General features: G+C 35.2%; 6 protein-coding genes and 1 long non-coding RNA gene across 16 annotated transcripts in view; 3 read left to right on the top strand and 4 right to left on the bottom strand.

Moving 5' to 3' along the window:
• LOC122569847 (dexamethasone-induced Ras-related protein 1) overlaps positions 1-7,423 on the top strand; it is a 46,248-nt gene extending 38,825 nt beyond the window's left edge. For both annotated transcript variants that reach the window (XM_043731482.1, XM_043731483.1), the window contains 3 exons: positions 4,571-4,760; positions 5,161-5,371; positions 5,896-7,423. In XM_043731482.1, coding sequence (XP_043587417.1) covers positions 4,571-4,760; positions 5,161-5,371; positions 5,896-6,108 — 614 coding nt within the window. In that variant the 3' untranslated portion in view covers positions 6,109-7,423. The remainder of the gene's footprint in view (positions 1-4,570; positions 4,761-5,160; positions 5,372-5,895) is intronic.
• Positions 7,424-11,036: 3,613 nt separating this feature from the next.
• Positions 11,037-14,085, top strand: LOC122569846 (peroxisomal membrane protein PMP34). Of its 3 annotated transcripts, none has more exons than XM_043731479.1 (9): positions 11,037-11,179; positions 11,862-12,042; positions 12,125-12,185; positions 12,682-12,748; positions 12,831-12,979; positions 13,037-13,147; positions 13,369-13,616; positions 13,693-13,760; positions 13,825-14,085. In XM_043731479.1, the coding sequence occupies exons 2-9, from the start codon at positions 11,971-11,973 to the stop codon at positions 13,967-13,969; spliced, it is 921 nt and encodes a 306-aa protein (XP_043587414.1). In that variant the 5' UTR covers positions 11,037-11,179; positions 11,862-11,970; the 3' UTR covers positions 13,970-14,085. The 3 variants fall into 3 exon arrangements, with proteins under 3 accessions (XP_043587414.1, XP_043587415.1, XP_043587416.1); XM_043731480.1 differs by lacking the exon at positions 11,037-11,179 and adding an exon at positions 11,293-11,422; XM_043731481.1 differs by lacking the exon at positions 11,037-11,179 and adding an exon at positions 11,440-11,653.
• Positions 14,086-14,226: 141 nt separating this feature from the next.
• Positions 14,227-16,466, top strand: LOC122569848 (myb-like protein D). Of its 3 annotated transcripts, none has more exons than XM_043731487.1 (4): positions 14,227-15,238; positions 15,364-15,582; positions 15,657-15,724; positions 15,807-16,072. In XM_043731487.1, the coding sequence occupies exons 1-4, from the start codon at positions 14,729-14,731 to the stop codon at positions 15,931-15,933; spliced, it is 924 nt and encodes a 307-aa protein (XP_043587422.1). In that variant the 5' UTR covers positions 14,227-14,728; the 3' UTR covers positions 15,934-16,072. The 3 variants fall into 3 exon arrangements, with proteins under 3 accessions (XP_043587422.1, XP_043587420.1, XP_043587421.1); XM_043731485.1 differs by lacking the exon at positions 15,807-16,072 and having other exon boundaries at positions 14,227-14,614; positions 14,746-15,238; positions 15,657-15,765; XM_043731486.1 differs by lacking the exon at positions 15,657-15,724 and having other exon boundaries at positions 15,993-16,466.
• Positions 16,467-16,593: 127 nt separating this feature from the next.
• LOC122569844 lies at positions 16,594-19,988 on the bottom strand. 3 transcript variants are annotated; one of them, XM_043731476.1, is made up of 7 exons: positions 19,857-19,988; positions 19,536-19,774; positions 18,225-19,461; positions 17,969-18,155; positions 17,492-17,889; positions 17,168-17,379; positions 16,866-17,108 (listed from the first exon to the last, which is right to left on the bottom strand). In XM_043731476.1, the coding sequence occupies exons 3-7, from the start codon at positions 19,349-19,351 to the stop codon at positions 17,092-17,094; spliced, it is 1,941 nt and encodes a 646-aa protein (XP_043587411.1). In that variant the 5' UTR covers positions 19,352-19,461; positions 19,536-19,774; positions 19,857-19,988; the 3' UTR covers positions 16,866-17,091. The 3 variants fall into 3 exon arrangements, 2 of the variants coding, with proteins under 2 accessions (XP_043587412.1, XP_043587411.1); XM_043731477.1 differs by lacking the exons at positions 16,866-17,108; positions 19,857-19,988 and adding an exon at positions 16,594-16,764 and having other exon boundaries at positions 19,536-19,686; XR_006317593.1 differs by lacking the exons at positions 16,866-17,108; positions 19,857-19,988 and having other exon boundaries at positions 17,351-17,379; positions 17,492-17,590; positions 17,659-17,889; positions 19,536-19,686.
• LOC122569851 lies at positions 19,883-20,914 on the bottom strand. The gene is made up of 5 exons (XM_043731492.1): positions 20,701-20,914; positions 20,546-20,642; positions 20,385-20,469; positions 20,167-20,319; positions 19,883-20,086 (listed from the first exon to the last, which is right to left on the bottom strand). The coding sequence occupies exons 1-5, from the start codon at positions 20,912-20,914 to the stop codon at positions 19,883-19,885; spliced, it is 753 nt and encodes a 250-aa protein (XP_043587427.1).
• Positions 20,915-21,045: 131 nt separating this feature from the next.
• On the bottom strand, positions 21,046-23,340 carry LOC122569849. 3 transcript variants are annotated; one of them, XM_043731489.1, is made up of 4 exons: positions 23,246-23,260; positions 22,829-23,105; positions 21,751-22,120; positions 21,046-21,548 (listed from the first exon to the last, which is right to left on the bottom strand). In XM_043731489.1, the coding sequence occupies exons 3-4, from the start codon at positions 21,981-21,983 to the stop codon at positions 21,290-21,292; spliced, it is 492 nt and encodes a 163-aa protein (XP_043587424.1). In that variant the 5' UTR covers positions 21,984-22,120; positions 22,829-23,105; positions 23,246-23,260; the 3' UTR covers positions 21,046-21,289. The 3 variants fall into 3 exon arrangements, with proteins under 3 accessions (XP_043587424.1, XP_043587423.1, XP_043587425.1); XM_043731488.1 differs by lacking the exon at positions 22,829-23,105 and having other exon boundaries at positions 23,151-23,340; XM_043731490.1 differs by lacking the exon at positions 22,829-23,105 and having other exon boundaries at positions 23,246-23,335.
• Positions 23,341-24,979: 1,639 nt separating this feature from the next.
• On the bottom strand, positions 24,980-26,207 carry LOC122569852. The gene is made up of 2 exons (XR_006317594.1): positions 26,086-26,207; positions 24,980-25,624 (listed from the first exon to the last, which is right to left on the bottom strand). It is a non-coding gene; the product is annotated as an uncharacterized LOC122569852 (long non-coding RNA).
• Positions 26,208-26,266: the final 59 nt, after the last annotated feature.

The raw sequence follows: 26,266 nt of genomic DNA, 5'->3' as shown, positions 1-26,266 counted from the left end.
AAACACACCGCTGATCCAGCTAAATTCCTTGGAAGCCGAAAGTTCGATAAATAAATCTAAAGTTAAAATAGTTGAATAATCAAAACGACAGGGAATAACGGTCCTCCATTGTCAAAGAACAAATGCTCGTAAATTCAAGAATTTGAAGAAATTCAATGGAACAAGAGGTGTCACGAGCAAGAAATTCCTCGTATAAAATGGAACGCGTCTAACGCAGTCGCAAGCACGAAATGGGCTCTAAAGCGGGACCCGAATTCAAGAGCGATGAGGAACTAAACATCAGCAGGACACGAGAAAAGGGGAAAATTCCTTTTGATTCGGGACGCGGTCTTTCCGACATAATGGCTGACGTATATTTCACTGGAAGAAAACAATAGCGACAGTGCTCCTCGCACGAGAAAATCGAGCGTTCCGACGTGGAGAAAGTTCGATACGGCGAAAACGAGTAAGGGAATCGGTTTTCGTCGACGAAGCGAACGACCAGGCTGAAGAGAAAAGAATAGGGTAGACTTCAGGTGAAACGAAATCCCTCGATGAGAGTCATTGTTTGTCACGATTAACCGTTTCACCTGGTATTCTCAGGCTACTTCAGGCCCCACCCTGTCCTCAGTCGATCATAGTTGTCCGTCTTTGTTGTAATTAATCGCGATAAAATTTCATTTTAATTAACCGGAGAGCGCGGCGTTTCGTTAAACGGATTTCTTTCGAGCCCACCCTCTGTCGTTCGACTGCCTTTCAGTCGTAAATAAATTACACTACGAATCGTTTGTGCCGGATACACTCAGCCTGTCGAGAATCGATCGCCGTGTGAAATTTGGCGAAAGAAATTGTTGACGTCAGACAAACAACATTTCGCCCTTTACTCTTTTCTTCTCCAATCGAGTTCTTATTTCATCCTGAGAGAGTTCTCTCTCTCTCTCTCTCTCTCATTCTTTCTTTTTCTTTTCTTTCTTCTTTGTTCTTTTTTCAGTCCTTAGAAAGAACCTATCGACACGAAATTGGAAACTCGAACGAAAGTATCGAGCAGTAAATCATCCCGGGCAGCTTCGCAGCTATTTGCAAAGAGATAAGAGAAGAAGATGTCTGTAACGGCCAGCTCGAAGAGTTCTCGAGGGCGCTTATCGTTCGCCGGGAATCTGTACACAGCATCATTTCGTTGGGGCGCGACACCACGACCAACTTTCGAGCAACCTACAGGAGAGGCCATATTCGACAACGATAACGATTTCCTTCTCGGCGCAACCGGTGGTCCATTGAAATCGTATATCGACGCAATCACTTTAGCGACCATTCGCGTTCGTCACGCTACCACGTCGATATTCAATTGACGACCATCGCCACACCGAGTAGATTCGGGCGCAACATTGGCTTAACGTCGATTTCGTTCGACCAGCCTGCTCCAGCAATGGTGTACACGCTTGGCGAAAGTTGAAAAGCTCGATAGGTGTTACCATAAAAATAAGAGATTCGCGTTCGCCCATACGCGAATACGATAGCTACGAGTGAAAGTAAATTGGAAGAAGACAAGGATTGCAAATGCAGAGCGGCAATAGTTCCCGTAATTATTTCAAAATTAATTTGCGCCAGGCTCGCAAAGGAAGATTCGTTAAATACGTTCATCCCCTATCCGTATCCAGCTTTCATAAAGTTAGCGAATCCGACCATCGGTAACGTTATTTTAGACGAAAATACGGTCACGTACGGAACGGATGTAACTTCCTGTCGCGGTTGTTTGGTCCCTGTAGTTAATGTTGCAACACCGGTGACCAAGATGAATCGTTGACTAGATGCGACGTTACTCGAAGACCAAGTTACCGGATTATTGTATTATTTTGTCGTATTGTATTTGTTATTATTGTATCGTATCGTATTACTTCAGCAGTAATCTACGTCTAGTAGTTTCGATGGAAAATTGTCTCCTTGAAATGGAGGAATAAGACGTTCGTTCTGTCGTACGTTGACGAATAAAATAGTAAATCATTGGAGGAACGAAGAAAGGATGAAGACACAGAGTAGAAGATTAGGTTCATTTTATTCAGATACTTCCTCAATCAATTTACGATACGCAGATGCTCGTGCCTTTTAAAGAAATTATAACTACGGACGCTCGAATCGATTGAATATCTATCTACAAATACCTCTCCACGACAGAGATATAAAAGGGGACACTTGTTGCAGATAAAAAGATAGAATAGGATCTCTCTTTGCGTTGTAATAAAATTACAGATCCCGTCTTTTAAATCATATTTCCCAGAATAGTCTGTCCATCATTACCGCGTCGTGTCGTCGTTAGAAAAGACCAACATTTTTTTGCTGAAGAAAACCGATTAGTCGGATTCTAAGAAAATAGAAGCAAAAAGTAGCTGTAGCAACGTCCGCTTCAGACGAGACGGAATAACAGATTTATCCAGGAAATCCGACGTTACGTATTCGGGTCGCGTTCGTAACCACCTCTTTTTCGTCTAGACGTGTTAATTTTTTCCGCGGGCCTCGCTTCCGAAAGAGGAGAGCTGAACAAGGCAACTGACATCCGAGGAAAGAACATCCGGAACGTGAAATGAAATTCAGGGGCGAGGCTTCGCCCGTTCTTTGGCTATTGCGTGGTCGTGAAAACGCGTAAAAGAGAAATGTACTTGAAAGCCGAAGGATATTTCAGGATTTCGTGGCTAACAAATTTCTGGCCGAGAGTTCTGCTGAAATAAAAGCTTCTAAACGTCACTTTCGCGGCTCATTTTTACTGTTATTTATGGTCGGTAATCAACGTTGCGTACTGGCTGTGTTTAGCCGCGAATAATAGAAACTTCCGTACGATAACGCAGGAAAATGGCCATCTGCTCCATCGTAACATAAACAAGACGGTGCGTTGCTAAAGAGTTCATAAAATATTAGATACTTTCTAACGTCATGTCCGTATCTTTTCTTACAGCGAAACACAATATCCACCTCCATTTGCAAACTTTTCTCGTCCTTTTCATATCTGCGTTACATCGCTTCTCTAAACTTTTGTATTCTTCTTATTAAAAAAATTCTTCGCCATGTCTCTGAATGGTTTCCGCGTATCGCAAGATTTTTCTGCACAGCGAACGTTACAGGGATACGAATAAATTTTTTATAGAATCTCTCGATTCTCCTTCGATTCGAAAATTGTGGTCGTTCTCGTGCTGACATTTTTATCAACTTGCATGAAAGAAACGTGCGAAACATACGAGGCAAATTTCGAAGAATAACGTAATTGACGCAGCGCGTTAGAAGCGACACGAACTTTTCAGATCGCCTAATAAAACAGAAAAGTTATCCGTCATTAGTGGAAACTTCGACCCTCGAACTTTCTACGAATGAAAGTCAGAAAAAAGCAGAATATTCAGTATTACGTATTCGCTTGGTTCGATATTATCCTACTGGTGTGCTTCGATATACACACTGTTCAAACTCACACTTTTACCACCTCTTTTTGCGAAACACAAAATAACGAGTTTACAAATTTTCGCCTGGACGGACGTTGTACGTTTAAATCACTGGAAGAGACGCGATGGCATGTTCGCTTGGAAAAACGCTGGGGAAAGTAGTCGCATCGTGATGTAAAAAAGTAGAGCGAGGTCTGGGGTGTTTTTGTCATTTTAATGCCACTGTTGCCGAGGTCACAACCTCGAAAAACCTCCAGAAACCTTCTTGGAAACTTTCGATCAACGGACTCGAAAAAACCTGGGATCAGAAACTCTTTCCTGGCCCATTGACAAACGAATCGATCGATTTGCCAACGCGATGCCGCGCCGCGTCGGTTCTTTTGTTCCACAAGGGTTTTAAGCGGAAGGGAAACTCGTTAAAACTCGATCGCGAAACGAGAGACCATACGAATATATGCATGTACGTACGCGAGCTGTGTTCGATGTGATAAAAATAAACACACTGAAATAAATATTCATAAATCTCGAACATGTTAACCATTGTTTATAGTTATGGACAATGAACGTGGAAACATGTACATGAAATCTATTACGCACATTCCCGCGACCATTTAAATCTCCCTTCTTTTCTCGACGTACGTAGCATTAACAATTGAACATTGTCTGATACGGTTAGTTTCGCTTTGCCGAAGAACTTGAGTAAAAAGTTTGACAAAAAGTTAACTCATCGTCTTACTCTGTAAAATTTATAGCATCCACCCCCGATAGGGCAACGTACAGCACTCGAGGCAGCGACGTAGGAACTGAACCTAGGGTGGAGCTTTAACAAGACTCTGAATAATTTGCATGCGAACGAAGAGCGTGAACAGATAAACGATACTTGAAAAAAATGTTGGGCCGCTTTCCTCGGAATCGCGCCGCTTTAAAATTCTAATTTTTGTTCACTCCTCAGCTTCGTCGGAGAGGCTAACGATGATTTCACACGAGAACCTAAATATGTTTGTTAGCGAGATTTATGCAATCGCCGATAGCGTACAGTTATTCCTGTGACTCTGTTTAAACGATAAATCCCTTTTCTTTCTTATCGCGAATCGTCGATGATTCTTTTCAAGTTTCTTCGGCTAACGTGTAAATTCTTATGCTCATCGAACACGTTTCTAACGCAGGAGACCTGTTCGTGGTGGTGTTCAGTTTGGACTGTCGAGAATCCTTCGAGGAGGCCATCAGACTGCGTGAATCGATCCTGGAAACTAAAGTGAGCGCGACCCAAAGTGCGACCAAGAGCAGGAGCAAAAGTCACTTCAATTTGAAGGTTCCTATGGTCATCGTTGGAAATAAATGTGATAAGGAAACAAAGTACGTGCAACGCACGCGTTATACCTGTCGCGTCAATTAAAGTACAATTAACGATCACGTGAAACTACCATTTGCTACGTACATAAAATTATACTCTTTGTCAAACACGGCTTTTAAGGACATTCGTCATTGTTAGTTTTGTAGACTAGAGTTTCATTAACAGAAAACATTAAAGCGTCTGCCACTTCGAATTTATAGATCACGCGTTAAAATATTCTGACCTGTTTCAACGCTTTTAACGTAAAGTATCACCCACTACTCGACGATTTTCTCCAGCAATATTTTACATATTTCTTTTCCCTTTCGAGTACCCTTGTTTATGTATTCACAATCAAGACAATTTCAAATATTTAACTAACCGTGGAAACGAAATTAAAAACGCGTTGCGCGCGTTCCACAGAACAGTTACGATTGAAGAGGCGGAGGAGTACTGCAACAGTCAAGACGATTGCTGCGTTTTCGTGGAGGCATCCGCAAAGAGAAACTACCACGTGGAGGAGCTTTTCTATCAACTGTTCATAGTGGCCGGCTTGCCGCTGGAAATGGCGCCGAATCATCACAGAAAGGTCCCACTCACTTTCGGTTCTCCTACCATGTTACCACCGTCACAGGTAAACATTTGCTAATTATTCTGCGACCTTGTGCTCCCTCGAAATTTCCATTCGATATTTCTAGCTATCGATCGGAACGATAAACAATTTCGCGAGCTCGACGCTCAACGTGTCGTGGAATAATTCTCACAGACATTCCCCAACGATGAAAATTTAACCGAGCGTCAAAAGTTGAATAACGACGAAGCTAAAAGTTGCTCGTTTCACGGTGATCGACTCGACGATTCAAAACATCGAAGAGGGGAAACGCTTAGAAAATTTCCGCGGCTGGAATTGTATAATACGATAGAGAATGATAGAAGACGCGGTATTCAGGGAAACGTAAATAATGCTGGAATTCGAACGTAGTAATTGAACAATTGGCAAAGTCGCGGAAAAGGGAGGGTGAATACTCGCATCAGGGCGAGTTATAACTCGGGGCAAACGCGTTAAATTGTCAAAACGATTACGTTCCCTCTACGAAGAGCGTGTCGTCGAGTGGACCTTCTTCAAAAGCTTTTGAAAGAGCGAAAATTTGTTTTCAGCCAAGGCATAAAGCCACACTGAGTATAAAGCGACGGCTGAGCGACGCCTGCGGCGTCGTGGCGCCCAACGTGCGTCGGCCAAGCATCAGAACGGATCTAATGATCATGAGAACGAAAACGTGCTCCCTTGCAGCCGGGAATGAGAACAACGCGCCGGGATCGAGGATAACCCTGCGTACCTCCGACGCCAGAAAGACGTGTTCCATTCAGTGATATCTCTCGGAGATCCTCTCGAAACTGAATTCGAAACGATGGGTCTGGAATTCGAAGGACGATCCTCGCCAACGAACACGATTCTCTCGAACGACGCGGTCGTTATAATATATCGAGTAGAAGGAATTGTTCGTTCCACTTTTAACACTCGTTTGACAAAGAAACGTTTAAACGATGTTTGTTGATTCCATGGAAAATGGGAGACAAAGAAAATTATACGATGGCAAATTAACGTTCCTTCGAAAGAACGACAAGAAAACGCGAGCAAACATTGCGTTTTTATTGCGTCGGCCGTGGTGTATCGCGCGTAACAGAGTTGGCATGGAAGAAGAGTCGTAAGCGAGAATCGTCGAACCGAAGAAAACGTTTAAACCGACCACGCTGCTCGCCTTAATTAATTAAAGAAATAGCTCTAGCATAGCGTTCCGGGAATAACGTATATTACTAAAATAAGATACGATCGCTGAGGACCGATCGTTGGATCGATCGACCGACGTCGACCAGGAAACGAAAGAGTTCGGCGTAATCGCGGATGAAACGAAAGGGACACTCTTCCCGTGATAACTCTGGATCTTTTGGTGCGCTATCGGAACAGTCGACCATTTACATTCCTAATCAAAGCAATTATATCTTCTTTTACTTATCGAGCCTTCGCACCGACGAACTTAACGAATTAAACAACTCTTGGTTGGTAGATCGAGACGAACGATCGCCAATGAAAGATCGTATAGCGAGAATTTCAAACCCAAGATCGATGTATCCTTCGTAGTTTGTTGAAATGGTCGACTGATCGTGACACTTGGATTCTATTTAAGCATGATTGTTAAGCCGACACGAACCAAATACCGTATACGTGTATATAGTTAATTTATTCGTATGAAACGAGATGGCACACTATTGTACCGAACATATACGAGCATTGGATGCGTTGATCAATCATAGCAAACTTTCGAATCATTTTGAATATCGTTCAAATTTGAACAATTGCCGACATTTATCTTCGTCCAGTTACATTGAGCCGAGATTCAATTTAGAAGTTTTCAGTAGTAAAACTAAAGCAAAATTTTCTTAACGGAGAAAAGAAAGAGCGGAAGAAATGATTAAAATTCGATACGCTTCCGAAGCTGTTTAACCTTCGACGACACAGCAACACGGCGCACACGTGTGATTGCTCGACATTGAAAGATTGTAACCGTAATAATCAAAGCGCATAGAAACAAAATATGTACGAAAGACGCATCTTTTCGTAAAACTCACCCCTAATTTTCGGACCAAAAAAACGTTTCGTTCTCTTGTAATAAACACGTAAACAATATCGACACGTTCTTTTCTTTCTTAAATCTCACATCCTTTTACACTCGTGCTTCTTCGTCCCAGTTAATTAAATAATTAATCGCATCCCATCTTTGCAATCAAAAGAAACAAATACCTGGCGGTATTCAGTTCGTTAAAGAGTTAACTTAACCAACTAGGAATTAAAGAACAAGAACTCCTCGAATGGAGGAATTCGACAGCGAAAGCAGGAAAAAAACATACATAATTACCAGTGCCAGTTCCGAGTTGTCAACCTTGCAAGTATGTATTCAAGAAGTCACGCGGCCTCTCTCGAGAAGACTCGTCGGTTTTTTCCATTTACGCGGTCGCACGACCATCGTTTTTGAAACAACGCCCCGACAACCCAATGGAAAGACATTTTGTTCGAAGCTCTTGGCGAATTAATTAACCCTATTAAAGAAAGCTTTCCGTAGATCTACCGCGAACCCTAGACTCAGGCCAATTACTCGATTAATACGTTAATTAATTTCCCGACCGCAGTGCTTCCATTCTGGTCGTTTTTACAATGCGAACTTCGAATTACAGATGGTTCACTGGCAAGTTACGACATCATTTCTTATCAAATGCAACGAAGATATATTTCCTACAGGAGAATTTTCTACTTCTTCAAAGTTTTACTTCGAATTTATGTCAAGAATTACTTCGATTCGATTTTTAACGATATAAATTCCAAAACTAATACGAGCACAACTTTTCGTTTAAAAAAGAAGATTATTTTTCTTGCGACAATTATATCATTCGTCGTTTCAACTCGTCGATCGCTAATCGATTTAAGTTCGAACGGTTATTCATCCGTTGTTTTTATCGTGATATTTCAGACAGGCAGAATGTCACGACTGAAATTTATTTAAATCGAGTCTCCAATCACACTACTTTTATCTTTTTTTTTTCCAACGAAAGATTGTTTTTAATGATCGTCGAACAGTCAGACTATTTCAAAGTAAACATAACGCAACCTTCGAGTATAAATTAAATCTCTGGCTCGCAATTACAGTCGAATAAAGGAATTATTACTCATAAGCGTCACTCGCCAAGGTCAACATTTTAATCCACTTTAACGGACCTGATTTAACCGACTTAATCGGTGTTAGAGCCTGACTTACGGCAATGAAAGCTGCACTTCGTTCGAAACGGAGACCTCTTCTCTTACCGGCTTAATGCATTCAAAGTACTGCTTGCTAATTGACCTTTCCTATATTACAGATTTATGAGAGCACACCTGATGATATTAAATGAATTTTTTTCTGATAATTCCATTTTAATGCCGCGTTCGAAGTAAACATGTATGGAAAAATATGCGAGGCAAAGTTGCAATCCGATTGATTGAATCCATGTAATATCTATGCGTTCTTCGAGAGATTTATCGAAAGTTTATCGCAATTATCAACGAAGAAAGTTACATTTATTAATATCGTTCTGATTTGAAAGTTCCTAGGGAACACAAACAACCTGACAAAAGTGTTGTTACGAAACTACATTCCTAGAACTCAAGCAACAAATTTCTTCTCAATAAGCGCTATCTTATCTTTAAGTATCGCTACTTATCTAAAGCCAATAATTTTTTTCGTTACAATTTAACTGGATATTGAATGATCAAGCATAAAGAAATCGAAGGGAGAGTCGTGTCGACACGACACGAGGTCGGCTTACGTATCGAGATTCAAGCGGCAGAACCCATTAAAAGGAGTTTCACTACGGAGAGAACGTGGTGACCACAAAATTCCAGACGCGCGGAATGTTTAATTAAACTCTGTCAAGAACTCAGAGAATTTCGGACGAGGCATCACAAAGCTCGTGCATCATGCGATGTGTCTCCTTTATCGTCAGAAAAGTAATATCGACTGTACCACTATAGGTACAACAGCTTTTCCAGCAGCTTTAATTAAAGATCTACGACTTCGGTGAAAAGATGCGTGTTCATATTTATAACCTGTTGTATCTGCATCCTCGTTCAACTCCACACACTGGTGGCGTCCAGTTATTCGATGTAGATGCCGTTTTTCATTACACACAGACGATTTATCGTGCACAAAATGCTAAGAAATTAACGGGATCGACAAATGAAACTGTATTATCCAAGATTCGTGTGTGGAGAGTAATATTATTAACAACTATGAAACTCCATTTGATTCATATCATTAGACGTACAACTAGTTCATCTAATTCCTTAGCTGAGTTAAAGAAAAAGGTTGCAAGATATTCAAACTTATCTTAATAGATTGATCTTCGATCAAAAAATAAGCCAATTATTTCTAATGATCCCACAGATTTAGAAATTCAAATTTTAAATTTCAAATTTCAAAGCATCGCCCCTATATAGAAAGATTTTAAATAAATAAAGACCAAGCGAAAAGTATTCCTTTTCCCTCAAAGACAATGTATTCATACGTCTCTTCGTTTTATACATATTACATGTGTATTTCTTCTCCTTGGAAGAACGTGAACAACGACCATCTCAAGTTGTCTTTTGCGATGTTTGTGTGGAGTGTAAGCAATCTGCGAAGTATTTCCTATTCGCTGGAGAAACGCAACGGAAAGGAACGAGATAAAAATCACTTTTCATGCGATCACAGGGCGAACGCTCATGGGAATTGTGCAATGCGTTCAGTGGTGAAACAGAAAAGAAGGATTTCATTCTAACAGGAAAGAAAATTCGAGAACAGTCGGTGGCTCTAACGAACAGCCGGCATAGGAACTCCCGGTGGAGAAATAAATAGGAGATATCTTGAGGTGCGCCAGCGATAACCACGAGCAAGCTGCGAAATTTCGCACGACGAATGACCGCCATCTGAAATTCCCTGTTCCTCCGCAACAATAATGCGTCAAGGGCTCGAATGAATTATCTTTCTCTTGCTACATTAGTTGAAGAAGACGAAAAATTCTTGTTGGCTATTTATAATCGTCAATTGTCTCCTTTTTGTACCCCTATTTTTCATTTTTCTTGCAAATGTGTACTTTTTTTTTGAGTCATAAATTTTTTTTTTTTTTGGTCATAAATTCGGCTTTTGTTTATTCATAGCATATTCATAAGATCTTATGACATGCATTTCACTACTTCTCGGTATGTATTTTTAAAAACACGTTTTAATATCTCATTCCGATGCATATTAAAATAATTATATCAGACAGCAAAGCATCATAATTAAAGTTTATTGCGGCTACTAAGTGCCTTGCAATGTCAATAAAAAATTCGAGATATTTACAATGTCGTTTATCTTTCATTTTTTCATACCAATTACATATATAGGTTAATAAGATTAGATTATTTTTTATAAACAATGTCTATCGATTGGAGACAAAAATATTTACCCTAAAATGCATAATTTACATTTACGTTTTCAATATGCGAATTAAAGTTAAACAAAAATATATTATACATTGTAATCGAAATGTACCTATACATAACCTATAAAATCTCAATGGAGTTAATAACCGTAAATTTGAACCAAAAAATATTCGGATATGAAATTCATAACAGCGCATGCTTACAACGTACGATACATAATCGACCTCTCGAACCATCGGTGTAACCTAAAGCGCAAGCGTATTATCCACAGGGGAACAGTCCATCATGGCCAAAGTAATTTTATCGGGAACATCTAGTTGACGATGAAACGACTAGAGATCTTACATCGAACTTAGCCTTTAAGCCGCAGATCGGATCGTGTCGCGACGTTCGTCGTGTTCATGATTGGGATGTTGAATCGTGCATGGTAAAGGAAACACGTATAGAAAGGCAAGCACACATACTTATTTACTGACATATCTATACATACATGTATAGTACACGGTGGTCATTTTAGAGTAGCGATTTTACAGAATCGGCACATACATCTTTCATTTACATAGTTACTTATGATGATGATCACTTATCCGGAATGTTTTCTCGCTAGTGTCAACATGTCGCTCGGAGAACTAAGACGTAATTTCTCGACAATCCATCACTCGTGAAAATTATTCAACTCTATGAACGTAAAAGGTGTTGATTATACGAAATTATATGAAATTATTGTATTATTTAAATATTCCTCGATTACTGTTTTTGTAGTAATTGAATTTGTGATTAATTCACGATTTAAATTTTACTTACCGACGCGACCGTGATAATTGTGCTGTACGAAGTTTCAATAGATTATTATATATATTACAAACATTACAACATTATTTCAAACCGAGTTAGAATTATGAAGCAAATTCATAACTTATATCGGTACGTAGAAATACGTAGATTAGTCGATTATATCATTTAATCGATTGATTCGATTGACTCGATTAATCTTTCGATTTATAAATATCGTGAATAATTCAAATCTAAAATCGAGCTGCTTATCGCCATGTCTTTCGTATAAAAATGATAACTATATTCTTATTTTAGTTGATTTTGAAATTGAAATTTACAAATATGTATATGTTTGCAGAGTGATCATTGATGTTATAACATAATACGATTCAGTAAGGAATACTTAATATAGCTCGAATGAATTTCATTCTAATAAATAAATTTACAAAAGCGAATGATTTGTAAATATGGGTGGCGGAGAACACAACAGAAGCATTTTCAGTTATGAAACGCTAGTTCACGCGATATCCGGCGCTGCTGTAAGTATACGTTAAAGAATTTTGAAAAGTTGTTAAATCTTTAGTGGTATGTAAATTAATTTTTGGCTGTGGTACTTTACAGGGCGGCGTTGTTGCGATGACAATATTCTTTCCTTTAGATACAGTACGAAGCAGATTACAATGTAGGTATATTAAAAAATTATAATATATTTGACCTATTTATAATAATCGTTAAATAAAAATCACATACTTCGTAAAGGTTATACTAGTACGTTTGTGTACATTGGCTATATGTATCTCAAAGAATCGATAAATTTGAAAACGACAGATTTAGAATAGATACAAATGTTTGTGACATAAAAAATTAGAATAATTTTCGCACCACTGACTGAGTATATTGCGCAAAAAATGCATTAAGTAAAATGAAGTAACATAAATGAATGCATTAAGTCTTCATGAAAGAATCCAAATTAAATGATAGATTAATATAACACTTATATGATTAATCTCAAACTGTCACGAATAACCTTATAGTTAATCTTCTAACCTACAGTATTGTGTGAGACGTCGATCAGGCCAAACGTAAACAATATAAAATCCTAAAAATAAAATAGATATTTACGTACATATATTTACATATTTACACATTATTATCAAAGTTTACTTTTTTTTTTGTAGTGGAAGAACACCGAGAATCGAAAGGTACACTTGCTACAATCCGTGATCTCGCCGCAAAGGAAGGACCGTAAGTTTTTTGTTTTGTAATACGTTTAATGAGTCATAATTATCGAAATAAAAATTTCGTCGCATTTATGGTAACATCCTAGAGCCACCTTGTACAGGGGAATGGTACCAGTTCTTCAAAGTCTATGTGTTAGCAACTTCGTTTATTTTTACACATTCCACGGCTTGAAAATGCTTAGAGCAAGAAAGAATCAATCAGCTGGAAATGATCTACTGGTTGCATCAATTGCAGGTACGGTATTTAACAAAAATCGCTTGAAAAGTTTTTGCTTAAAAATCGTTGTTCTAGGTGTAATTAATGTTTTAACAACGACACCACTGTGGGTAGTAAATACTAGACTGAAAATGAGAGGCGTTAACAACACTCAGGAAAGAAATAACCTTTACAATACCTTATATGGTACGTTTTTGCGATACCAGAATTAATAAATTGGTATCAATAAATTTTGAATGAAGTTCAACTTCTGACACGTGTACAATAAATACTGTTTAATTTTTATAAAGATATAGTCTATATCTATGTAAATTTTACGCTTAATGATGCATCTAGAAAATAACTGCAAATACTAGAAATGAATTGTTGTTAAATTAATGGATTTCTATGGCACATTACCTGTTTAGGTGGTCTTATATATATATGGAAATACGAAGGTTTAAAAAAGCTTTGGGCTGGGACTTTACCGAGCTTGATGCTAGTTATGAATCCAGCCATTCAGTTTATGACTTATGAAACTGTTAAAAGAAAAGTTCTCGCATCTCTACATGGTATACAACCATCTGCATGGACATTCTTTGTTATTGGTGCTATAGCCAAAGCGGTTGCAACCATACTAACTTATCCATTGCAATTAGTTCAAACGAAACTGAGAGTACGTATTTATATTATTTTAATTATTTTCAAAGTTTTCATAAAGACTGTACATACAGCATGATTTTAACTTTTAGCATGGTCATAAGTATCCAAATCTGCCACCAAACGCTGGGAGCTTAGAAATTCTATTTTACATATTAAAGTAAGTAATATTTTTATAAAATGACACAAGTATAATTGTATTCAATGCGAATTCTTATTTCCAGGAGACAAGGAGTAGGAGGACTATACAAAGGAATGGAAGCGAAATTATTGCAAACCATTCTCACAGCGGCATTAATGTTTTTAACTTACGAAAAGATTTCAAGACTCGTTTTTCGCATTCTTTTACATAGACCGACGTTGAGATAACAAATTTGGAGCAATATTAGTCAGCAACGTTAATATTGTTCTCCGTGTAAAGTCCTCTTTTATTGTAATAGAATAGTAGTATAAAATACATATATGTAACTTATATTGTAAAATAATATTGAGAATGCTTTCTTATTTAATATAATTTTCATAGCAACTAGAAATAAAAGAGAAAGAAGTATTTAAGATACTTTTAAAATTTACTTCATTGCGAAATTTTATCATATACCTTAGCGATCAACGAGTTAGCATTGAAATGTTACGCAAAACTCTTTTGTTTAACCACAAACGCCAAACCACATAACAGAAAAATATCCATCAGACTTCTACGTATATCCGGAAAATGTGAACTCAACCATCGAGAATACTGGCGAATCTCAAGAAAACACATTTCCGATTTCAGTCGCATTTTCGTCGTCGATCCAATCACTCCACCTCGCTTGTATCGCAGACGCGAGAAATAGAGTCGAAATGGAGCGATAAACAGGCTGAATGTGTAAATCTTGTTGATCAGAAGAGTTTGTCGTTGAGGAAAGTCGAGCGCAAATCCACAAAGGCCATTCTAAGATTCTGGAATAAACTCAAGCATCGCAAAAACGCGAGAAAGAAAGTAGAACCTATTACAAATGAATCATTAGCTTCCATGTAAGTTCCTATGTTAAAATATCAAATAAAACTCACTTTTTGAATAATTTGTAAATGCAAATTTGACCTCCGCATTTTTAGCAACCTATAATATGATATAAATAATTTAAAAAAATGTTAATTTACTTCAGACGGAATTATAGTCATGTTGAAAGAACAATGAGCGCTAGATCGCAACGTGGGACCCACGACACGCCAACGACCAAACGATTTCGTAGCCCGCGCATCACCGTGAGAAGCCGAACAGCAAAACCACATATAACATACGATTACGATGCTGCTATCAGTCAACCGGATGTACCGAATTTACTAGATTATAAAAATATCGGTCGTGGTGTGATGGTTAGTGGAGTTCCACTTAGAAAGAAAGCTCTAAAGACTCGCTTAAAAGGACGAATTATATCAAGAAAGAATTTTCAGAAAAGATCTCAAGAATTCAAGACGAAGTCGCTGATCCAAAAAAACGCCTCACCCATCAAAACATATACACGATCACCCAGTAGGACTAATCAAAAAACGATGACCTCTTCCAGTATCTTTGAGAAAGAAAATTATATCGGCGAAAAAGAGAATATTACCGACAATGATACCAATAACGTTGAACATTTGTCAAACTCGTTGAGGGTTTGTACATCCTTTTCCTCACTCGCTCGTTCAAATTTTTGTCCTTGAACTTAATTGTAAAACTTATTTTGCTTAAGAAAATCACTTTACTTCATTATGGTGACATGTAAATTCGTTATATTTAGAAAAATTTAGTAATGGACGCTAAAAACATTTCGTACAAGGATACGAAAGAGGCGATTGAGAATGATAACAATAATCAAATGACACAACAGATGAAAAGCGAGACGTCAGAAGATTATGAAATTGCTAAAAAGAAATCACCAATTCAAGTCAAGGGTAGTAAAATTCCTCGTGCGAAGATAGCTGTTTTTCCAGTTCATACGTTTTATGAACTACATTCGGTAATGTAATATACGTAAAGATAAAAATCAAATTAGGCTAGAGATTAAACAATAATGAATTACTTGTATGATAGACGAAAAAGGTAAAACCGAAAGATTCTTCTCACTTGAAATATTCCACGACAAACTCTCCTTCTGACAAGTTAGTTAAAAAATAAAATAAAAGATAATTACATTCTGTTATCAATGAACATTTATTATAATAATTAAACATGAATTTAAAGCATCGATATCTCAGAAAAAAGTATGAAAAAAAGATCATCCAGTAAAGAAGAACAAAGTACTCATAAACAAGATATGGTTCGTTTCAACGAATTACAAAAGGATACAAGTACACGCGATAATTTTTAAAATCTATATCAAAGAGAAAATATTAATTGACTCAAAAACATTCATTTTATCTAGAATAGTTTGGAACAAAGAGGAAACTTCGACGTTAGAGGCAGATGAGGAAGCGGAGGATCGTGGATTAACATCGGCCGACGAATCCCCGGCTATTATTAGTAGCATCGATGACCCTCGCGTTTTAACAATTCTACGAAGTTTGAAACTGAACTGCCCTTGCAAATCGTGCAGCGAACACAATCCAGCTTCCAGAAATCAACAGGAAGATAACAGCGATTTAAAGAGTTCGTCCCCGGAAGAAATCAGAAAGAAAAAATGGTTAAAATGATATACATAAAATTATCTACTTGAAACTCAGAGTATAATGATTGTCGCGATAATTACATGTGATTATCAAAACAGGTCATTGAAATATCGAAAACACATCGAGACGACATCGGAGGATGTGGATATTTCGTCTGATTGCAATAGCGAATACAGTAAAAAAGAAAAGAGAGGTCAACACAAAGCGAAGTATATTTTGACTCATCGTATTAAAACAAGCTCGATAGTACACGCATCACCAAAAATTACGAATCGTCGACGAACTAGTTTCTCCTTTTTTAATATCCTTTTTGACATTGTTTTCTGGCCTTATTTATTTTTGAAAACGAATCGATGAGAGCTGACTTTCTTCTTCGTTTTTGGAAAGATAATATTTAAGAAGAGATGGTATGAACAATAGATCGACAATTGAAAAGTTCCATGATTTCTTTAAATATCTTTGTAGAGATATAGATATGAAACTTCGAATTTACCATTTATTTTATGTATTGTATACGCATTATTTTTTACGACCTAAAAAATTGTATGATCTTATTAATTAATAATATATTTCATTCTACATATTAGTGTTTACAAAATATTTCAGAAAGCATTTAAAATAGAGCATTTACGTATATGTTTAAGAAAATATATTTTTTATTATATATAATAAAAATACAAATCAGAATACGCATAATTCATCGAGTCTCACAATCAGCATAAACGTCAATTATTTACAACGATTTTATATGATAAAATACAATGGTAAAACATTGCCGGTGTATTATAAAATAAAATTTTATGAAAAAATGTGAATAATGAATACAAAAAAAATAAGAGATACAAATGTCTTCCACGATTTTACAACACACCGATTGCTGAAAGTATAAAAAATTATGTCAATACTTTCTTATTAAGTACTTCTCGATTGACCTACCTTTCTTTGTGGGTGTTGATATACTTCTATGAAGTTTTTTCGAAAAAAATGATAAAGTTAGCCTGTCGTAAAGATTATCGATTTCATTTACAGTGTTCTCCAAGATTCTTGTAAGAGACTTTTCATTTTGCACCAAAGCTTTATCAGCGATCAAAGACAAGTGCAAATAACCCCGATAAGTTAACAACGAACATCCAATCCCCGTGTAACTCCTGAAAGCAATAACTCTGAAAGCTGTGGTACTTGCAATCTTTGAGATATAGTCGTTTTACTAAAACATCATATAAGAGGACAGGAAGTATATGGCATAAAAAAACTTGTAACCTGTTTGGTATCCAAAAAACGATATTTTTCAAAGGATGGCCCATTAATTTTACTTCCTGAGGACCAACTAAGTTGCTAAATACCATCGTGCTATAACTCCTAAAAATCGGTCGTAAAAATTTATCAGGCAACACAGCTGTGAGATACTTCATCACCAAAAAATTCACTTTGTAATCAGGACTCTTTCTGAGCGAATCATTTGCTCTCTTAATAGCATCAAGGCGTTCTAAAAGTTGAGAATTTTCACGTGGATCCGCAAGCTGTTTGCCGTTTATCTGCGAAATACAAAGCGGCAATATGCCAACTGAGAAATTATTTTGCAACGGAAGGTTCTCGCTCCATTCCTCGATTTTCATCGGTAGGACGACGCTTAATTTCGTTGGAACCGGTTCGTTTATCTGTAAAATTTAAATTAACGTAGAAACAACTGTTCGCGAAGAAAATTCAAATGGAGGTAAAGAATACGTAACCACTTACCCGAAGAAAGTACTTGTGTAAACTAACAGATAGAGCAGCTAATAGTACGTCTCCAAATCTTGCGCCTGTGATGCTTCTTATGTTCTGAATCTTTGTAAACAGCCTCTGATTGCAGGCATTCTTGAAATCATCCTCGAGCCAATAAGAGATCAATTTTTCACCTGATAATTCTGCTCCATGGAGTGCGCTGCGATAAAACATTTTATAATATTTTTAACGTGTTTGGAAAGAAAAGTTAGTGAACGGATAAACAAACCTTTTGTCCATGCTACGAAAAGCTTGTTGAATCAAGCAACCAGGAGCATCTGTGATAATCTTCGTCATTTTTAAATAATTCTGTACCTTTTTCCAAACAACTTCCGAGAAAAAAGTATTTAATTTATCTCGTTCTTCCATTAGAAATTGTCTCGTGTCCTGTCTCAATTCTTCCAAAGTAACTTTTCGCAGGTACTCTAGTCCTTCGTTGAACCGTTTCTTTAATAATTTAACGACATGTGGAAACACCACTAAATAGATGAACGGCATGGTAGCCGACATAACATCCTTTTGAAATGTAGTGCTGTTTAAGCTGTTGTCGATGTTCAAGCAAGGATTCACAGGATTCGTCACATGTACCGTCGCATTTGACTTCTTCGTTTTCTCGCTCTTCATTCTAAAACTCATATGCTCCAACTGCAAGAACGTTTCTGGGACCGGTTCTTTGTCGATAATAATGTCCCTAAAGAATTTGAGGAGAGCCATACCATCGCCTAAGGAATGATGGACACGAAACAAAATAGGAACCTTGATTTTGCTCGTCAAACGTTCCTCCATTCGTCGAAGATAATGATGACTCGACCTGGGACAACATTTCCCAATTAAAATCTCCCAGGATGCTGTATGATTCTCCGGTAGAGGCTGATTGCAAACGTTCGACAAAACCCTTTTCAAGTGACCGTTATAAATATTGTCACAGGATCCGTCGCAGTTCCCACGCTCATATTCCAACCATCTGATCCGTCCTTTCAGATCGATCTCTTCGCTCCTCTCCCAGAAATAGTAGCCGAATTTTCTCTTTCTCTTATACAGCAACTTTTCAAAAGACGAGCACACTATACGATTTTTTGCCAAATCTCGAAAACTCTCCAAGAAGTTGGCGTTCGAATGTCGAGCATCTTTTTCTAAGATCATAAGGATGTTGCTCACAGAAAGTGCCGATGATTGTTCTATAGCCCAAACGCAATCCGTCCCATCAAGAAGACCAGCGAATTTATCCTTCAATTGTATCCTTAGAACGATCTCTACGATTCGACGATAAAAGTACGAGCATATTAATAGTAAAATAATCAGCGGAGAGAAAAGAAAGGTATAGAGCATGAAGAATGCTTCGTATATTTTCGTCATGATGTTTTATCAACTTTACACTTGTTGAATCCTTCTGCTTCGAAAATGCGAAATCTTGTTCAAATTCTACGTTTTGTCGTTATATTTCTTATCGCGCTGATCGGTTACACCTATAAAAACGAATTAGAGGTCAACAAATTAAAGTATCGAAGATTTATTAATCGCTTAAAAAAGATCAACTTACACGAAGACTAATAACAATCAGATAACCCTGAGTTCTCTCAGTGCTGATCAGCACCAAGTAAGACTAGTCTAAACGAAGTTGTTGCTTTTATAGTGAAGCACTTGTCATCGATCGCCGCTAACTTAATTTAATGTGTCTCTTTCATCCGGTTATTACCTTTAGAGTTGCATAATTCCGATGTTCTTAAACAGTGACCCTCATGTTTCCACCTACGATCTTCTTCTTAACCCGCTCGAACTCTGCAACTGTATGGTTTTACGAATCTTATCTTTGAAAAGTTTGCACGTAAAATCTCTCGTGAGAAAAATTAACAGAGCTTACAATTTCGGGAAAATCGACTAAACGGTTTAATCAAAAGAAATAGTGCTGCTGTTTCCGCTAGTTTTGTAATTGCGTTTCGCTTTCTGCAAAAGAACTCTTAAAAAAGAATTTTCGTAAGCTAACCCATCACTACGTCGAATTTCTCGAGCTGATAACGCATCTTTACTGAGTATCGAGGATATTTCAGAATCTTTTTTGAAAGCCCCGTCGTTTGATTTCCTCAATGTATCCTAATACATAATTATTTTCAGTTTTCAAACTGTTTATTGAATATTTTCTATCTAATGTTTGCTTCTTCAAATATTTCAACCTGTAACGTTTCGATGGAACCACGTAACAAAATTTCTTGTTCGTCTTTTCGTCTTTTTAAAGTCAAGTATTTTTTACAAATACTTTCCACGGATTCGTTCCGTTCAACGAGTCTATCGCCAAGCGTTAATAATTTTTGTTGAAGACTACTGATCTAGAATCGATCAATTTTAACGATAAAATTAACATAAATATATTAAAACGTACAAAACTATGTACCTCCTGCGTTTTTTCTTTAAGAAGCAAATTTCGGGAATTAAGTTCTCGTTTTAATTGCTCGTTGCGCGTTAATAAAGCATCATACCTAGTAAATATTTTAACATCAATTTTTTTAAACGTTTATTAATTTGTGTTATAATGTAAATAATAAATAATGCTACTTTTGATGCCAAGATCTTTGTACTTCCTTTTTCAAAGAATCTGGCAACGTAATATCGCTTCCAAGACGAATGTCAGTAACACTCTGTCGAAATAAATCTACAAACATAATGTCAATAACGTTATTGTTCCTCACGGTTTAAACATTCCCACATACTGAGCATATTTTTATTGCGTTTATTTGCTTTTCTGAGATCGTCCATCATTATTTTGTTTTTTGCTTTTAAATTTGAATATCGTAGCCATCGTTCCGCTTCTAAGCTCCGGGTAATCATGAGACTTTCCTCCAAAGATTTTACGGTATTGCCTATATTATTTATTTTTACAATCATTGTTTGCACACGAGAATCTTCCTTATGTTCTTGATACATTTCATAATTAACATATCTAACAAATATCAATTAATTGAATACCGACATGAATGAAGAAGCATTTGAATGTTGCTACACTTGCTGTTATATTCGGGATAACATTTAGATTATCAAAAATATAAATCATCGAGTTTTAATTTTTGCTTCTTTTTTTATTAAATTACATAATTTAAATAATCACAGTATAACGATATCGCAACTTCAATGAGTAAAAGTATACAGAAAATACACGACATTCGTCATCACATATATAGATTGTTACGTGAAACATGTGCTAACTTTTACACATTAAAAAAAATGGAGAATAACTTTCTGTCTCTATACGAATGAAGTTTTAAAGGCACGAAGATACAAAGAAAAAGATATGTTCATTAATTATTTAATTATCGGACACGGTTCCGATGCATATTGTTTGAAACTTTCATGAACGTGCCTCAAATGATTGCGACACCGATCTCTGGTATCTGCTAATATGCTAAGTAAAGAAGTCCTCGAATTGCTATTTAACGTTTCATTGAAACGTTCTAGAAATGCCTTGTCTATCTGCTGTACACCGTCCAAATTTTCAACCATTTCTTTCACTTGCATAACACTCTTGATTAACGACTCCAGTGTTGTTCCCTTTTTCGAGTACCTGGAAATTCATTATTTACTTATCAGTTAACTGTTTTACCGACTGGTAAAAGATTTTCTCTTCCAAACCTAACATTTCAAAAATGGCTACCGCTTAAAAGATAATTTTCTCAAGAAAATGATTTAAAAGACAATCTTCAAAAGTAATATGTATTTCTTAAAACTCAATTATTATTATTTTTGGCAAGAAAATGATTACTTACGAAAAGTTTGTCTCTTCTGTGATAATCTGCGTACATGTTTCGTACAATGCCAAACACTCGAGGTTGTCCGTGAGACTACGTTGTTCCAAAAATTTTTTAAAAATCTCCCTTCCACGTGGATGAGTCAGAGTTTTATGTATATTATCTGTAATTTGATCTAATTCATCGATACTTAGTCCAGAAGTACATTTTCCGATGCAGCCGATGGTTTGTCTTGGTAAAGAAGTCTGCATACTTCATTCCTCCGGTGAATGAACACCTGCTTTTCGTTACAAGTGACTAAACTCGATATAACTGATCTATATGTGATTCTACGTAATTCAAACTCATGTTATCTAACTCATATGCGATAGGTCGTACAGCCACGTACCTGTTGGTATAGAGAAAAATCTATGTTATAGATCTTATAAATAATTAAATTCAGAGTATAATCTTAACATTCAAAAGACAGAAATTTATTACGAAAGATATTATCTGAAAAGACTAAATTAACAAAGAGAGATATAAGACTTAACGAAATGTAACGAAAGAAAAGATTTTTCTTAATGAATGTGTAGAGTAAACGTCTTCATAATAAAACAAAAATAAAAAATTACAAAATCACCGAGGACACTATTACAGTAACAAACGTGAGTATACGTGTTGTTATCTAAAGCGACAAACCGACGTCACACAAAAATACCGCAGATTAATAAAAAGTTCCCAGTGACGGGAAAGAAAACAATAAACAATAGACTATATCTGTAACTTAGTATTTTATAAAGCTGGATTTATGAAAGCAAATAATACGCTAACTATGACGAAGTACAATAGTTGAATTAATATCTTTAAAAATAATCGGTTAATGTAGCAAAATAATTGCTAAATATTTAATCGTCAAATTTGAGCATGTCATTTTGTGATTCATAAATAAAATCGCTTCAAAAATTTCTACGCTATTAATTCATCATTAAACTACAAATTTTTGTACATTTCTCAATTTACTATCGATATTTATCGTCTGTATACTATTACGAAATTAATTATCAGTTCAATTCTCGCTTTACGAAGAAGCACATGACATTTCAGTTATACATACATATACACAAACATAATCGAAGAGCGGCATCGCTCTCTCGCTTCACTTAGGAGAATTCAACAGAACAGTATTGATCGCAATTTTTTAAGAAACCGGATTCACAGTGGCTGATTGTCTTAATCGCAAGGGTTACTTCCAGGGAATGAAACGACGTTTCAGTTGATGTTCATAACCTTTCATAACCAAATTGCTCAATTCTTTGTCGTAACACTTATTCATTCACTTATTTGTTTACACAAATTTACTCCAAAACTTATAACAATATTAATACTTCTCCCTTAAAAGTAGAGTTAACACATAGTTATTAACAAAACTACATTACCTAAGTTCATTGGGGTCTGAATGTTGGAACACTCAAAATATTTATAAATAAATATTTGTAGTCATATACAGATTCGTAACATTAACAGTACGTACTACAGTAGGTAGATATTATTTCTGAACGAGACGAGAATTTACCCTACGATGCTATTCTCGTGACGCCACGCCACAGACTGACGTGTGATTTGCCTGATACCGAAAATACACTTGTCAAAGTTAAATATATCTGCTAACAGTAAAAATATACATACAATGTATTGAAGAAATTACATAGTAATAATGTTATTTCTAATCACAAATCTCGCGAAAATTTTGATCAGATATTTCCTATATTTATATATATATATTTTTTTTTTAAGAAAAGTAATATTTAATATTAAAATAAAATTACTTTTATATCTAAATGTAAGCGCTACACTTTTCTAATTTATGTCAATATAATTAAAGTATAATACAATTTATAAAAGGTTCCGACGTTACTCTGATATCTAGCTAAATTCGTTCTACATACCAGATATGGTCTTTGTTATTCAAAGCACTGTCCCTGAAACAACTCGTTATTCTGAATGCAGAACACATATACTTGACGACATTACTCGGCAGCAAATTCTTGAAAAGCGTTACGTAAAAATTGAGTTGAAATAATTTTTTATTGTAGTGTTTAAATTAATCTATATCTTTTTATATGAAAAAGAAGGGCATAGTGGTAGGAGAAACGAAAGTATGGTCATTGACATATGCAGACGATACTGTGCTGATGGCGGATAGAGAGGAGAAACTAAAGGAAATGCTAGAGAAATTCGAAAAATTTTTAAAGAAAAGACCGAGATAGTAGTTTCCGAAAAAAGAAAGAACAAGAGGAGACAAAGAAACTGGAAATGGGGAGAGCGAGAATTAGCGAGAATAATAATATGATTAAATGTGTATTGATATGTGTATTGATTTAAAATTGCCGCGGAAAAATACGCGGGAAAATATAACAGATTTCACAGGAATGTATAACAAAGATTAAATTAAAAAATATCAATATATAATAATTACAATATTGCTAATTATTATATACTTGTAATTGTAAATATTCCAAATAAAAAATTCCTAATTATAGATTCTGAATTTCCTGATCCTGACGAGGAATTTAATTGGAGGTAATATGAATTGTAACCTCGTTGCGATGAACTCGTATATTTATATAAATGATTCAAGAATTTATTTATCAAAAATAAAAAATTTTGTTTAGTAGTTGAATGCTTTAATAAATGAAATACTATCTTGTTATGTAATATTTTTGTTTATTAACGTAATCAGAAGAAGTTACTTAAAATCATAAAATTAATAAATGAATGTGATTACGAATTTAGATTACTTTTAGAACTTGAAAAGAATAAAAGATAAACTGAGAATTTGCAAGAAAAACAGAAAGGAAAAGATAAATAAAATACTTTGACATTATATATATATATATATATATATATATATATATAATCATAAATCATAAATTATATATATATATAAAGAATTAAATACTCCCACATCTATAAATACAATAAATTATATATTCCCAGTAACACTACTAGGAAAGATATTGAATGCAATGACAATTTTGATACAGATATTACAAAAAAAAGGAATTGTACTGAATTAAATATGTATTTTCATGTAAATTAAAACATTCATATGTATGATAAATTATTATATTTAAATTATAGCTGATATTCAAAAACCAAAAGATAAGAAACCACAATGAAATAAATCTGAAGAAATTATCTCTGATTAGACCACAAGATGCACAATGTATTTATATGAGAGTAAAAAATAATGAACAGAATAAAATAGAAACAAATACACATTCAGTTTATTGTCAATACTACATAGCCAACTTAAACTAAGACTGAAAGTAATAAAATTATAAGTGACTTAAAAATACATATTATCTCTTGTTTCAACATATGCTACAATAATTTTAATGATATGAATAATGTATAAGTAATGTGTAATATAAAGTTTTCAAATCTTTTTGTAGATAATATGGAATGTGTGCCAATTGTGAAACTTCCTGCCCTTTTATTACAAAATTTGCTAGAGATAATGAACAAAGTTGATAAACACGGATCTACATCTTACATAGAGTTACTTTCAAATGAAAGTTTAAACAGACACTTACATTAGAATAAAATTTTGGGATAAAATAGTATTTGATTGAAATTATGTTAATAACAAAAAAAATTATATTTTACATTCAGAAACAGGAAGTTTATGAAAGAAAAAGATTTTCAGGAAGTAAATAGTAAAAGTTTATAAAACCTTATTTATAAAACCTTAATAAAATGCCATAGAATGTTAACAAGATCTATTCAAAATAAAAATAAAAGTACTACAAATCATAATGTTATGACCAATTCAATAACACCAAATCTTGACGTCGAAACATGCAATGATGCAGTTAGCAAAGCTAATGTTACAGAACAATCCAAAAATCTGCAAATGAAAATAAAAGAAACAGTAATAACTTTCTTTTATATTATATAATTCTTCTTTAATATAAATATTACAAAAACAATGAAAATTATAGAGATATAAGAATTTCTTTGAAAGAATTATTACAATCAACATAAACACAAAGGATCATAAAGACTCAATTAATTCACATCAGATAAAGAATCGATCAATTCACTTTTTTTTAACTTTTTAACAAAAAATTGGTTATGATATAAACACAAAGAAGACTTTTGTAATACAGCCCGCCGAAATGTTAAAATGAAACACCTTTAAATTGTAATATATTCTATTATTATTGTTATGTCATTACGATGAAGCGTATCGTCTAATATAATTTTGGTGTTAAGGTGCCGAAATTTATAACTCAACTAGCTAACTATATAGTAATATATTTCACACATTTTAGCATAATACGTATTTTTATGTTTCTTTTTATATACCTTTTATATATTTTTACATATTTCTACAATTGTACATATTATTAATACATATAGAAAAATAAAAATCGTATTATATAACTGATGCTATTGTAAATTTAGTTTACCCTTATATTTATACATACTATGTATAAATTACATAGAAATTAGTGCTGGTTAATGATTGGAAATGACATATAGTTGC

This window comes from Bombus pyrosoma, linkage group LG7 (assembly GCF_014825855.1).
Source record: "Bombus pyrosoma isolate SC7728 linkage group LG7, ASM1482585v1, whole genome shotgun sequence".
Classification (NCBI taxonomy): domain Eukaryota; kingdom Metazoa; phylum Arthropoda; class Insecta; order Hymenoptera; family Apidae; genus Bombus; species Bombus pyrosoma.
Note: the sequence above shows the minus strand (reverse complement) of the source record. Positions and strands in the feature narration are given on the sequence as shown.